Below are 15,227 nucleotides of genomic sequence, written 5' to 3'. Positions count from 1 at the left end.
GTGGGGCTCAGAGCTAAAGGACTTTCTGAGATTGTCAAGACCGGCATCTGGGAAAAGGAGAGAGGCTCGAGCCATTGCTCCTACACAGGAGAAGCAAGTAGAGCACAGTCATTATATGTTCTATGTGACAGTTTTCCAAGCACTGTCAAAGCAGGTGAGTTTTCAGCCTGCCCTTTACACATCTCCCAACAGCCTCTTCCTCTGCACAAGAATTCACCTGCCTCAGCTCCTTCCTGCCCTCCGCCCTAAGTGGTCCAGGCAGCTTTGCCCCCTGTTCATTATCCCCTCCCCACCCTCCTAAGCGGCCACTTATGCGTATCAAGTTACAAACTCACTGCAGCCACAGAGGAGAAATGGTGCGTTACTGGTGGAGCTGTGCGAGGCGTGCGGCCGGGCAGACACCTGCCCGCAGGTTACTCAGGGCACCGCGGGCACGGCCCCAGCCGCAGGTTACTCAGGGCACCGCGGGCACGGCCCCAGCCGCAGGTTACTCAGGGCACCGCGGGCACGGCCCGAGCCGCAGGTTACTCAGGGCACCGCGGGCACGGCCCCAGCCGCAGGTTACTCAGGGCACCGCGGGCACGGCCCCAGCCGCAGGTTACTCAGGGCACCGCGGGCACGGCCCCAGCGCAGGTTACTCAGGGTCCCGCGGGCACGGCCCCAGCCGCAGGTTACTCAGGGCACCGCGGGCACGGCCCCAGCCGCAGGTTACTCAGGGCACCGCGGGCACGGCAGCTCACTGCAGCTTCTCCCCTGTGCAACAGAAACCGCTGCGATGGAAGAATGATCTGCACATACTCCTTGAACCCGCTTGTTCTCAGGAATACTTAACACCTGTAATCTGCATTAACTTGGCCCTCTTCTATAGCATCTTATAATAAGTAAGTGATACTAAACCAGAGCTGAAGTCTCAACAGAATGCAATCTGAAATAAGGAGGTTATTATGTTCTATCTAGCTACCAAATGACAAAAAAATAAACAGCATGTGCTGCACAAAGGAAATAAAGACAGTTTGAAAAACACTGTTTTCAATCACCCAAGAAGGGACAGAAAAATCTCAAAACCAGTCTTCATTTCAGCGATGCAGATCATGTTTCCGTTCACTCTCATCAGCTGCAGACACATAACGACACGAATATCGACCCGAGTCTGAAGGACACTATTTCCATTGTGCCGACGTGATGGGTTATCAGAGCTTGGCTGCGGGCCCGGGGACATCGATCGGCAGCGGCAGCCCCTGCGGCGGCTGCCAGGACGGACAGCAGCACGGCCACGCGCTGCCTTAGGAAACACACGGACCAAAACAGTTGATCTCACTCTTCCCATCATGAGAAGGGGGTATTTTTACAGCACTGAGATTGCTAAGTGCTTTAATACAATATGGTATTTAGAACACACAAAAAGTAACCCAATTTCTACCCTATTACATGGACTAGTGTCAATTTTACCTGATGTGTTTTTAACACAGCATGCTACTATCAAAAATAATGGGAATGCTGAAACAGGGTAATATGATTACATTAAGCTGTTTTGCACTGAAATTATCCTGATCTTTATTTGCATCTTCCACAAACTGCAGCAATTATTCTAAGAGATTAGTAGGGGGCTAGTCATGCAATATATTTTCCAGAGCTTGTGGAAACATTCAGGTTTCTTTTATCTTGTCACTGTAGAAAGCAGGTGCTGACACCACCAATCTCCACAAGCTGAAGCATATCATTCTCTACTCCTTTAAGCTGAAACTCTGTAAAACAGATCTAACGTTTTTGATACCCTGCCCCTCGGATATCGGGCCACTTCATGCGCACGTAACTGCCTTGTCTCTTCTTTTGTGTGACTGTGGTTTTTTGTCAGTTTGGGTTTTTTTTGCCATTTGAGTGGATATGATTTGGTGGGCAGTGGTGTGCTAGGTCACAAAAAGGTATTCACTGAGAAATCTGTCTTACCTGCTCGGATAGAGAATTAAATATTCACTTATTGAAAGGACTGCTTTCCTCACTCGACATTTTGAATACCGGCTCCAGAGGCCGCTCAGCCTCCCTGCTCCAGTTCCTGTCTATGGGTGCCGGCTCCAGCGAGTGGCACCCCAGGACCTGCTGTCACCGCACACCCAGCACGGCATTCGCAACGAGACAGAACCTGCTCTTGTGCTGGGGTGGACATTCACGCTTTTGTACTAATGCTCAGTTGGGAAGGATCAGGTAACAGCAGCGCACTGAATTATACCACAAAGATGATTAAAAACAAATGTGTAGGAGAACCCCATTTGCACAGCTTCTGGATACCTTGGATCCATAGCACTGTACAGTTCCCACTTCTAAATTCCCTGGTTTTAATGGTTGTAATTATTGGCCAAGTTAGAATTGAACCTTCTTATATTCTAAAAGATATTTGAAATTTCTTATTGCTTATGGCAAGAGAGGAAGAAGAAATTCAATCTACAGTTATAATATTGAAGTTGATATAATTTATCCTAGAGACAGACATACTAGGCAGAGATTCCCTTAAGGAAACCACAGCGTTTACACAGAAAATACTTAGATGTTAACACAGGATGATATGTCACCTTTGGAACGGTCACCCAATCCATTCTACAAAAAAAAAATCTGAAAAGCGTGCAAACACACGTTCTGGGACACGGGAAAGCGGAATTCAGGATGATCCAGGTATTAAGCCCAAACTCTGTTTTACCACAGAAGCGTGGCTCTAACAGAGACAACAGTCCTTTTTTAGGGCAGTAAGCACTTTGAAAATACACAAGCACTTACATAAATCATACCTAGATTTAGAAATGTTAACACCAAATCGTACATGTTACTCTACCAGGGATTTAAAATGACTTCTCAGTTTCCTTTTATTTGACCCGCTTTTACCTTATGAAGCTATACTGCATTTGCTGGCATCTACTTCACACTAGAGATCACCCCCAAATTCTCCGTATTCTTTTCCCAACAGGGAAGTAAGTGACTGGCATTCGGGTTAGACTGCACCTTACACTGGTAACCTGGCCAGGTAATTAATAAGGAAACAAACAGCAAAAGTGATCAGAACTTTCTCAAAATAGTAAGGACTGTACCTGTTGTACCCCCTCCATTCTATCTTTGTTAGGGTAATAATCAATCTGCTTTTAACAGTATAATAAGAGGCTGAAAGTTATTTTAGATTATGCAATAACATCATATTAACAGCTGATGCCTGACATTATTCCCACAACAGCATGCTAAAACAGCTATGCGGCTGACATTTCATATTAGCAATGAGAAAGTGAAAACTCTGGGCAGACTCAGCAGTCTAACACCAAGTACCACACTAAAGAAATTCACAGTTAAAATGTTTACATTGCTTTTTTAATGCAGGCTTATAGTGCCAGAATGCAGTCACTGAACCCAGACAACCATTGCTCAGTCTTGTAATGATGACATCTTACTCACAATGTTACAGTACTTTAGTACATACGGTCTCAGATAAAAATGAATTTTAAGCTTGATGTTGCCTCAGCACCTTTGCTAACACCAGAGTAGAACTGTGCAGAGTGAGGAGCTGGAGCGTAAGGGAGCTGGACCTGGCGTACAACACGGGGTAACACGCGTCCTTGTTGAGAACAATGTGCTCTCTTTCAACATTATCCCTGCCACCTCCTTCTGAAATGGCTCAAACTTTGACAGAGCAGTACTATAAAATCTGTAGAATTCAAGTGCTATCTTAGCTTCTTGGAAAGCTTTCTTTTGACAAAATCTGCAAGCAAACTGACAAGTGCCATAAAATGCAGCCATACCACTTGAGGGCTTCGAACAGACTGAAACACTTGCCAGGCTGCCAGAGCATTAAGAAGAGCAGTTAGAACGCAGCTCTCCTGATAGAAATCTAACCACCAACAATCAACTCCACTTTCTACCTAGTTATTTACAAGGCCAGCCCAAATGGGCTAACCGCCTAAAGGCAGATCCTTTGGGGCAGAATTCAAGTGCCCCAGTGCCTAACACCAGAATGACACTTGAGCTGCCCCAGGGTGTCCAATGTGACCTCCCCCCAGCACTCCAGAGGGTGGTGTATCCTGCAAGTCTTGTTTCATACCTACCAGGCTTGTAGAGATGTCAGATACTGCTGGGCAGCTAAAAAGGCACTAGGAAAAAGCTGAGGTTGTTGGTTTGTTGCTTATTCAATTCACTGCTAAAAGCGTATCCTACTTATCTAAATCCATACCAACCAAATGCAGCTGCACTGTAGCGCACCGTGCTTAACCACTACATCAGCCTCAGCTCAGGTAACATCTGGTTACCTGCAGAGTTCCATGTTATTTCTTTGAAACACCATCATGGCTCCTGACAGAGGTTAAGATAAAGCAGAAAGAAGTCCAGGTCCCCAAAAATCACATATGGAATCACCCCGTTCATCAGCTGGCTGTGGAGAGAATCTTTACTTACTTTTGATACTTTCTTCTTTGAGCCATCAGTACTTTCTGCTTCTTCATGTTCCTTAACACCTTGGGTGAGATTTGTGTAGTTGACCAGCTTGCCAAGCAGAGATGACACCTTTGGTCGTATATCAAGTTCTTCCTGTGGAAGAAGCAACGAGTCAGCTTGTGCAACGCGCAGCGCCCGCGGGGGCCGCCTGGCCCGGAGCTGCACATTCGCCGCGCCCAACCGCGGGCGGGAGGAGGCGATCTGCAAATCTGACAGGACAAGGCTATCCCAGCAGGTCTGCACGCTTCTCCTTGGGCGCTGAAAAGCATCAGTTACAGCAGTAAAGAAAAAGTCTCAGCCTTGGGACTGTAAGAAAATGGACATGTACTTTGCATTTATCTCTACTGAGAGTGTTTACTGACGGATACACTTTTCAAAAGGTCAAGTTGCCACATAAATCAGAGATTTAGTAATTAAACTCCAGCCGTAGGCATGCATGCACTCTGATAATTTGATTACATTTTTCAAACTACGTAATCTAATCCACATGGATCTAGATAAAAACCCCAAAAGCCACACATACGGAGGTCTCACACCTTTACATTCATCCCATCCAACTTCTGTTTCTGAAAGTAAGTTCAAGGGGAAAAAAGAAAATCAGAACAAAATCATTCCCTTCCCCTTTCTCTTCAAAATTAAAATGTCTACGTGCCTAATTGCACAGTAAGTAATGCATGTAGAGAAACAACTTTCTACACAGGAAATAAAAAAACATTTTAAAAAAGATTTCACTGTCCTGAGTTTCATCCTATCTTCATGGATCTGCACAGTTTCTGAGAGGATCAGTAGCACTATGTGCTTTGTACCTGACAGCAGAAACTGACCCCAATGTCCCTTTTCTTATTCCTTCCTCTGATCTCATCTGCAGTTCACATCTTTAAACACCTGATTACTGCTCCTTCCAGAAAGAGGCTGAAGCAACACACGCTTCTAGTTCAGCCGAGCAGCACGGCCTTTGGGACGCTGCCAGCTCCTCCTCTTCAGCACCACAGAAGGAGCCGCAGCCCGGCTGCGCTACCAGCTGTCACTTATGAGAAAGGCAGCTGTGTGACCAGCAGCAGCCATGCTCTAAGTGGCCAGCTCTTCACCCCTTGCAAGTGAGCGGACGCTGATCACACATCTACCTGCCCTGCAGGGAGGAGACGCCTCAGCTGGGAGCAGGCCTCCAAGGCAGACATGGCTGCAGCGCGTCCACAGCCAGCTCCTGCCCAGCAGCGGGTCAGCGGTGCTGGCGCGGGCTGCACGCCATGCGGCTGCACGCTGCGGCACCGGCCCGGCAGGACGCGCGGCCGGCTCGGCCCCCCGCGCCCGCAGAGCGGGGAACAGGGGGCACCCGGCCCGGCGCCCGCAGAGCGGGGAACAGGGGGCACCCGGCCCGGCGCCCGCAGAGCGGGGAACAGGGGGGGCCCAGCCCGGCGCCCGCAGAGCGGGGAACAGGGGGGGCCCAGCCCGGCGCCCGCAGAGCGGGGAACAGGGGGGGACCCAGCCCGGCGCCCGCAGAGCGGGGAACAGGGGGGGACCCAGCCCGGCGCCCGCAGAGCGGGGAACAGGGGGGGCCCGGCGCCCGCAGAGCGGGGAACAGGGGGGGACCCAGCCCGGCGCCCGCAGAGCGGGGAACAGGGGGGGCCCGGCCCGGCGCCCGCAGAGCGGGGAACAGGGGGGGACCCGGCGCCCGCAGAGCGGGGAACAGGGGGGGCCCAGCCCGGCGCCCGCAGAGCGGGGAACAGGGGGGGACCCGGCGCCCGCAGAGCGGGGAACAGGGGGGGACCCGGCGCCCGCAGAGCGGGGAACGGGAGGGCGCGTGGCCAGTGCTGCTGTGAAGCTGCCGCTCAGACGCCCAGCTGGAAGCAGCGGCAGAGCCGCACGCAGGCTCTGCACCTCCCCAGCACCGGAGCTTCTGAAAAGATTTCTTCTTTTTTAGAAAGTTGCTGTTAGTGCACAATGACATATTTGCACTGAATGCAGAGCCGGTGAGGTGAGGACGCGAAGGAGGATTCTGCCAGACTTGGCGCGGCTCCCGCGAGCCTCTCACACGAGACTGGCCCTCCTTCCTCCGCCCGGCACCAGCCATGCCCTCTGCCCCGCGCCGCCAAGTGCGCGAGCAGCCGAGCTTTGCCACCTCACGGGCTCGCTCTGCCCGCTAGTACCTCCGACAACATACACCCGCGAAAAAGCGCAGAGGAGAAATGCGTGTTACAGATATACTGCAACTGTAATACAGGACCCCCAGGTTAATTTGAGTACCTGAATTTAGGCACTCTCCTACAAAATAACACAGCCCTCCTTAACGCACTAAATCAGCTCATGCTTTTTTCCCCCACACTGATTAGCTCACAGTGCCACAGCTTCACTGTCTAAATTATTCAGGTTACCTCCAACACCATTATATTTTGTAACGTCACAGACATACCGCTAAAATGCACCAATGGCTCTGAGGTTTGGCATGCAGCGAGAGTCAGGTACCAACACTGCCTGGATATTGCAACGCTCTGTCTTCCACTTAGTATGATGTGCTCAATCCCTGCACCTTGGAAGATCACAAATCACATTACGAGTATGAAAAACAGTTAGAAATTACCTCAAACAAGGCCAGATTTCTGTCATAGTAATCGCCTCCCTTGCCAGCTTCTGCACTGTTCAGGAAAGGGCTGTTTTCTTTATGGTTGCCATGACCTGCAGAGAAAAAGAAAAACAGGTTTAGATAACAGCAGAAAGCCAGATATCCCAAGGAAACTTCATAACCTTGACAAAAACCGCAGGGAAATAACTTGTCTGATCAGTGAATCTGTTTCTTTTCAGTATCTAACGTTATGCAATGCTATTGATATTAGAGGTGCTGCTCTCAAAGTAGAGTTTTTTCTGTTTCCACTCCTCGTTTTCATTAAAATGGAATAACAGTGAATGCTACCTCAAAGTAAAACACACAAGTAGGGTCACAGCTACACCACTATTCTGCGCCGTTATTGTCTAATGTTCCTTTTATAACTGTATCTTATCTAGAATGGTGACAAGTGAAAAGACAGTTCTCATGCACTCAGAAACAATTACTATGAACAACTTTAGAGCACTATGTCCAAACAGATTAGGTAGACCGAACAACTCATTCAGACCAGATTCTGCTGCTATTACACAAGACAGGTAAATATCAACCAAAGCCCCCCCCATTTTCTTCTGCCATTGGGATTTCGTCGTTGTTTGGGTTTTTCACTATGCCCACTCATCCCGGACATCAAACTGCTCCCCTTGCGATGCCGTGACCCGTACCGCACTTTGAACGTTTAGACTGGGCATGCTTCAGGCTACTCTGATAGTTTTAAGTTAAAACCTAACATCAGGTACAATAAGAGCAAAACATTCACATATGCAACGTTGCAACGTTAAAAAACACTGTTAAAAAACAAAGATGACCTGGAAGATCAGTAAAGCTTTTTGTAAGAAGTAGTAAAACAGCAGCACAGCATAAAATGACCTCTGGAAGGTAAAAAAACAAACCAAAAGCAAACAAAACAAACCAAAACAAAAAGCACAGAGGAAAGGAAAGGAAAGGGGGGAACTGATTCCAGCATTCAGCATTTCTTCAACCTGTGGCGCCGTTAGGCCCGCGCGGCGGGCAGGGCCCTTTCCGCGGCGGCGACGGCGCTGCCGCTGCGAGCGGCGCGGAGCGGGATCGGAGCGGGATCGCGGGATCGGAGTGGGACCGGAGCGGGATCGGAGCAGGATCGGAGCGGGACCGGAGCGGGATTGCGGGGCCGGCAGGGTAGGGCCCTTTCCGCGGCGGCGACGGCGCTGCCGCTGCGAGCGGCGCGGAGCGGGATCGGAGCGGGATCGCAGGATCGGAGCGGGATCGGAGCGGGATCGGAGCGGGACCGGAGCGGGATTGCGGGGCCGGCAGGGTAGGGCCCTTTCCGCGGCGGCGACGGCGCTGCTGCTGTGAGCGGCGCGGAGCGGGATCGGAGCGGGATCGCGGGATCGGAGCGGGATCGGAGCGGGACCGGAGCGGGACCGGAGCGGGACCGGAGCGGGATCGCGGGCCGGCAGGGCAGGGCCAGAGCGCACCGCTGCGCCGACACACACCCGCTGGGGCCCTTCAGAGGGAACAAACGGCCGGTCATCTCGCGTGAAAACACTGTACACTGAGCATGGAAAATCAAGAGATTAAACAGCTGGATTTTTGGTGCATATTTTCAATGATTAAGGTAATAAATTAAACAAGGCTACACCACATCATTTTAATATAACTGAAGTGAAAGTATCTCTGCATTTTGAAATCTGGATCCACTTGCAAAATGAATTGAACAGGCAAGCAGAAACACCCCCCTACACACAGTGATCAGCATCCATCGCACTGTTAGGAAAGTAACCGCTGTACGCAAGCACGTTACGAGAAGGTTGGGTGCTGTGTTACTGAGGGGAGGGTGCGCGGGAACAAGCGCGATGTGCTGGAAACGCTCACAGATGCTTCCAACAAAACTGCTGGGAAAACAATATTCACCAACAACAGAGGTCTTTAAGTTTCTGGAAGCGACCAGCCGGCCGCCCAAGAAGGCCGGCGGGAGGCTCCGCCGCGCCCCCGGGCCGCCGCACCCCCGGGCCGCTGCCCCGCGCCGGCGGCTCGGGCTCCGCGCCGGCCCCACCTGCACCGGAGACACCGGCACATTGCTGGACACTGTGGAACTTTTTGCACAACCAGAAAAACACCAGTGATCTCAGCAACACAGTATCAAAATAAAGTGTTTATCAACATCAGTAAAGGTACGAGTTTACTAAAAAAACCTGCAAAATCTATCTGCTTGCTCTGTTTGTTCTGTCCGTATCGGCAGCAGGAGTACACAAGGTCATTTGCCGCAGTACGTGTAGAAAGCTGTGCTGCAGTCCATTCTGTCCCATTGTGGTCAAAGTACATTTGCCATTTTTGCTGAGGAAATGGAGTTATCTACCACAGAGGTTTTACTCGTTAAATTGGACACAGGAGCAACTGACAATTAAAGCACCAACAGAAGCACTGTCTACCTGATTCTTCAAGACTGGTCTGTGGTATCTTCTCATCATTACACTTACCAAACACAGGAAGGTCGGAGCAAATTGGTTTTATTTTGCTATTTCCTATATACTGGCTCCAGTAACTCAATGTTCGGGAAACAAAAAAATAAAATTAAATTAAATTAAAAAAAAAAAAAATCAAACTCCCTCATTTTTTTTTAAATCACTGAATGATTTGTAAATCAATTATTTGCTGTCTTAAGTTTTCCTTGTTCTTCTATCGGAACCTGACCTTACAGATGCAGCTTACCACTGTCTCAAAAAAGTATAATGGGTGTTCCTCTACTTGTAACACCTACAGAAACCCCCACCCTTTCTATGTCTAAAAATCACAGTGTTGTCAAGCTAACTCCATCGCAGATTTTTATATAGGATGACAATCGTTCTACCCTTTCAAAATGCCAAGTCTCTCTTCACTGCCATCAGCATAACCCACGCGCAGTTAAAGGTCACTTCCCGCCATCCCTCCGAGCCTGACAGGACCGGTGACTCAGGATCAATCTCCAGGTTCATCAGCATTATCTTTAGACGCATCGTCATTTCAGCCCCGTGGATTTCCCCCAGCTGTCTCTTCAGGAGCTTGCTCGCTCTCGGAAAGAGCTTCCAGCTTCTCTCTCACGCTCCATCTGCGTTTTCAAGCATCTCCCAACTCCATCCCATTAGACTTCCTCTCCAAATTTGACTCCTTGGTGTGCTTGTTTTATTTGTCTTTCTGCCCCAGGAAACCCAAACAAAGCAAACTTCAATCGAAAAACATCAGCAGAACTAACGATTTGAAAGAGGAGAGCTACTGATTGGAAATAGAGCATTGGTTTTGCAATTTCTAGGGCATGCTTTTCTTTCAATAGAAAAAGTCAGATGATAGAGGGGTAGAGCTGGTTTTTTACCACATTCACAGCACCATTTCCATTATCTTTAAAGTATACATAGATTACGAATTACTGCAGACAATGCAAAAATAAAAGCGAACTTTAACACTACATGATTCTACTGATGCAGTGAAGCGCCACATTAAACCCCTCTCAAACACAGCACACTCCTTCGCTCCCGGCTGAAAGTGTTCAAGTTCCTTACAATGACACCCTATTTTAACTCCACCAATATGTAGAACCGTGTGCTGCAGAGATGTGTGCCAATTTAAGAAGAGTACCACGTTGCTAAGTTAAATACAGCTAATCAAAATAGAGCCAAAATCTCCTTCATCACAGCTGCACGTTTGGTGCAATCTCTGCTTTTCAGATGGCCCAAATCACAGTTCCAAAGTATTGATCTCACTTTCTCTCTTTTCATATTGTTTCCAATTTCGTTAGTAAAACCTATTGCAGATGACCGTTTCCTCCACAGGAATCACAAATGTACGCTGACAAAACGGAACAGAACGGGCTGCAGCACAGAATATAACACAGGCTGCAGCCGAGCATATTCCATATGCCAATGAGCAACACCAGCAGCTTCAGAGAGACTTACTTGCATGGGAAGAGCTTGTAATCTCCGTCAGTTTTGGAAGAGCGCGGCGGTGACCTCGGGAAGCCACCGCGGGGAACGGCTGCCCCGGCTCCGTAGCCGGACGGGCGACCTTCTGAGGCGTGAAGTCTCCCGGGCAAGCGCCATCTTGTGACATGCGCACGGTTTTCCGCATTCTTACTTATCAAGTCTTTGGTCTTGGACAGTAGCTATGTGGTGTTAGTTTTCATCATGCAAGGTTGTTTTGCAAGGAACGTTTCTTAAAGAAGAGCTATATACTCTGCAACAGAGAATAATTTGTTTGCCTTAGTCCCCAATTAATCTCAAATTTTGAGGCACGCAAGCTATATTCCAAGTAGATTAATGTTTCGTCTTTACTTGTTTCATTGTTTCTCAGTCTTCATTGTCTTTTGATAATTAAGGCACTTTTGAATGCGCTTCCAAACCAAATAATTCTATTTACAGCCACCACTACAATTATACAGTTTATTTAAAGATCACCATATTCCCTGAACTTTTTAGAGTTTTCCTACTCAGGTACGGACACAGGTCTGTAGAATAAAATCCATCATTATGTGGATTACACAAGTTCTGTGAACAAAGATGGTCCATAGAACAAAACCTAAAAATCCGAAGCGTGCGTACTCCACCATGCATACAAACACACAGCCCACAGAGACTGAATAAAAGCAATAAAAGGATGTCCACACTTTTGCCTAACTTCTATCTCACTGCCAAGAGAAAATACTGTGGCAAAACTGTACCAGATAGTCTACTCCCTGCTTTTATCTTGTTCCTCTCCAAAAGGTTCACGTTGTCTGTGTTTTTAGAGAAGATCCGGGACACAGACGGCGTGCCCGCAGTGCTGCCTTCGCTGGCCGGGCAGAGACGCCGGCGCCGCTCCGGCACGGCGGGCACGGCTGCGCCAGCCAGCGCCGCTGCAGGAGCCGGGGGGAAACCAGCGCTGAGAGCTACAAACAAAACACATACACAAAAGTAACTACAAGACAGACAGATCAGTGCACATAGACGAAAGCTGAACAATTAGGCACAGCGAGACTATTGTAAAGAAAGATGAGGAAGCTTCACAGAGATAAAGTCTGCTCAGCTGACTGCTAAAAGAACCGGCCCTTGGAGAAGAGATAGCAGACGTGGCTGCATGACTCAACCTGTTGAGGTTTTATTCAGTTTCTGAACACCCTTAAAGAAAACTACCACTCCCCTACTCCATCATGTTCCACTAAGTAACTGGAAATGAATACATTTTAAAGTACCTTCAGATCGCTCCATTCGGACGTGACTAACTCAGAGACACACTCATCTCATTCTTATGGAGGCTCCATTTATAATACCTGACAAGTTACGGCAAGCTGGAAGCACACAGGGACATGGTCTGACGAGCATTAGGCTAGCTGGTGCAGAGAACAGCAGCACTGAAAATATAGTAATGCTAATTTAGCTGCAGTAAAGCCTAAAACTTAAAAATACATCCCAAGAAGGCTGCTCAGTGATCACCAGCCTATGGCACTTGGCTTTTCCAGGCACATCTCCGAGCTAGTGAAAGCAAAGCAGGCAGAGGCCCCTCTGCCCCGCGCACCGGGCAGGACGCGGAGCCCGTCGAGGAACCGCGGGACTCGGAGCGCCGGGCCGGCGGGGGAGGGAACCTGCTGGTTCATCCACCTCTTCGTAACTGACAAACAGCAGATGTTCACTAGAAAACTAGCTCCAAGGAAAGCCCAACACTCCTCCCCTCAACGTAACTTCATTTCTAGAGGAGCATGAGAGCCAGCATCTCACTTGTAGTTGTACTGTGCATGTACAGACTCCTTTGTGCACACCGCAGCTAAAGCAATGAAACAGGCTGCAGAGCAGCTGCCTTCTGTCATTCAGACACCCTGTAGGCCTGGCCACAAAGCCTGTGACAGCCAGGGACAAAACGGAGCTATTTGCATGCACAGGGAACGTAAGCTGCACTTTCTTTTTAATTAAAAAAAAACAAAAAAAAACAAAAAATCAACCCTTCTTATTTTTAATATTCCATTTACAAATCACTGTAATTTAAGATTAGAAATTAGAGTTGATATCCAAGCAGTTGGTGTGGAATTCCTTAAGCTAATCTCAGCTATGCACACAGCAGGCAGCTCTATCGATTAATGGCGCAGGGCTGCTTTTCCCCGGGAGGAGACGGCGCAGTCACGGTCCCTGAAGTGCCTCCCCGCGTCCCTCTCGGTGCGCTGCACGTCACCCCTGAGCAGAGCCCAACTCAAACCACCTACCAACAGAGCGTTTCTTTGACGTATGCAAAATTTATCCTGCTTCAGAAAGCAAGGCGGGTCTGTTCCAATTTATTCATGCTTTTCCAGAATTTCATGTGCCAAGATCTTCTGCAAATTTCTACACAACTGGTAATTAAGCCAGCATTTTGACCACAAAACCAAAATAGGTTGGCTACACTTACTGTTCCCGTAAGACCCAGAGGCAAGTTAATACACCCAAGAAAACAAAGTTAGAGGAACAATGGGATTGCTGCAAACAGAAATTACGTTTGGGTTGAATATTTCTTCCTTGCATAATGAGGTCATTTTATTAGTCACAACATTATTTTTGAAGACATTTGTTCACAGCCTTAAGGATAAAGTTTTACTATAAAAAGCTGTCTGTGACCATTTTTATTATGCTTCAGGGCTTTGGTTTGCTTGTTCCTGCAAAAGAAACTGTTTTAACACAGTTCTTGAGAATGCACTTTCCAGATGTTACCAGCGATACTACCTGCCCAAGCGCCTGTGCCGCGAGATAAACCCCGGTTGGCACAGGAGGCCGCGCCACACGCGGAGAGCGCCCGGAACGGAGACGGCCCGAGCAAGTGTCTCTGCTCGATCAGGAACCTCCATGGACGCGCCCGGAACGGAGACGGCCCGAGCAAGTGTCTCTGCTCGATCAGGAACCTCGATGGACGCACCCGGAACGGAGACGGCCCGAGCAAGTGTCTCTGCTCGATCAGGAACCTCCATGGACGCGCCCGGAACGGAGACGGCCCGAGCAAGTGTCTCTGCTCGATCAGGAACCTCCATGGACGCGCCCGGAACGGAGACGGCCCCAGCAAGCATCTCTGCTCGATCAGGAACCTCGATGGATGCGCCCGGAACGGAGACGGCCCGAGCAAGTGTCTCTGCTCGATCAGGAACCTCGATGGACGCGCCCGGAACGGAGACGGCCCGAGCAAGTGTCTCTGCTTGATCAGGAACCTCCATGGACGCGCTCGGAACGGAGACGGCCCCAGCAAGCATCTCTGCTCGATCAGGAACCTCGATGGATGCGCCCGGAACGGAGACGGCCCGAGCAAGTGTCTCTGCTCGATCAGGAACCTCCATGGACGCGCCCGGAACGGAGACGGCCCGAGCAAGTGTCTCTGCTCGATCAGGAACCTCCATGGACGCGCCCGGAACGGAGACGGCCCGAGCAAGTGTCTCTGCTCGATCAGGAACCTCCATGGACGCACCCGGAACGGAGACGGCCCGAGCAAGTGTCTCTGCTCGATCAGGAACCTCGATGGACGGCTGCTGAGCAGACACAGCCCCGAGCAAGTGTCTCTGCTCGATCAGGAACCTCGATGGACGCACCCAGAACGGAGACGGCCCGAGCAAGTGTCTCTGCTCGATCAGGAACCTCGATGGACGCGCTCGGAACGGAGACGGCCCGAGCAAGTGTCTCTGCTCGATCAGGAACCTCCATGGACGCACCCAGAACGGAGACGGCCCGAGCAAGTGTCTCTGCTCGATCAGGAACCTCGATGGACGCGCTCGGAACGGAGACGGCCCCAGCAAGCATCTCTGCTCGATCAGGAACCTCCATAGACGGCTGCTGAGCAGACACAGCCCCGAGCAAGTGTCTCTGCTCGATCAGGAACCTCGATACATCCACATTTTGGCACCAAAGCATTCAAGAGTATTGCTAAACTACATCAAGACCCTGTGATACTAAGATAACCTAAGAAACACGTAGATGACAATTTGATTTCAAATACATTCTACATCTGCTTATGTATTTTATTTATGCGGTTCCTCACATATGGCTGGACTAAACCAAACTCCTATTCACTCTCAAAACTGTTATGAAACCCCTTTCTTGGTTCATTCAGAAGACCATAACAAATTATTCACTTACAATTATATTTTTGCAGAGATGGTTACCTATAAATTTCATAAACAGAAATCAGATATTGCTGCTTTTCTTAAATTACTCACTTCCAACTTTTGCTT

The 15,227-nt window shown here is 49.3% G+C and overlaps 1 protein-coding gene across 4 annotated transcripts in view; it reads right to left on the bottom strand.

Annotated features, from left to right (window-relative positions):
• SLC12A4 (solute carrier family 12 member 4) overlaps positions 1-15,227 on the bottom strand; it is a 51,827-nt gene that overhangs the window by 23,448 nt on the left and 13,152 nt on the right. For 2 of the 4 annotated variants that reach the window (XM_082062352.1, XM_082062353.1), the window contains exons 2-4: positions 10,972-11,248; positions 7,043-7,137; positions 4,426-4,557 (exon numbers count right to left, since the gene is read on the bottom strand). In XM_082062352.1, the coding sequence (XP_081918478.1) occupies positions 4,426-4,557; positions 7,043-7,137; positions 10,972-11,143 (399 nt within the window). In that variant the 5' untranslated portion in view covers positions 11,144-11,248. The remainder of the gene's footprint in view (positions 1-4,425; positions 4,558-7,042; positions 7,138-10,971; positions 11,249-15,227) is intronic. The other 2 variants (XR_014185052.1, XM_082062351.1) reach the window with 1 other exon arrangement.

The sequence above is a fragment of the Streptopelia decaocto genome (assembly GCF_964273445.1).
Source record: "Streptopelia decaocto genome assembly, chromosome: 11".
NCBI classification, from domain to species: domain Eukaryota; kingdom Metazoa; phylum Chordata; class Aves; order Columbiformes; family Columbidae; genus Streptopelia; species Streptopelia decaocto.
The sequence above is the reverse complement of the archived record's forward strand: the minus strand, read 5'-3'. Positions and strand labels throughout refer to the sequence as shown.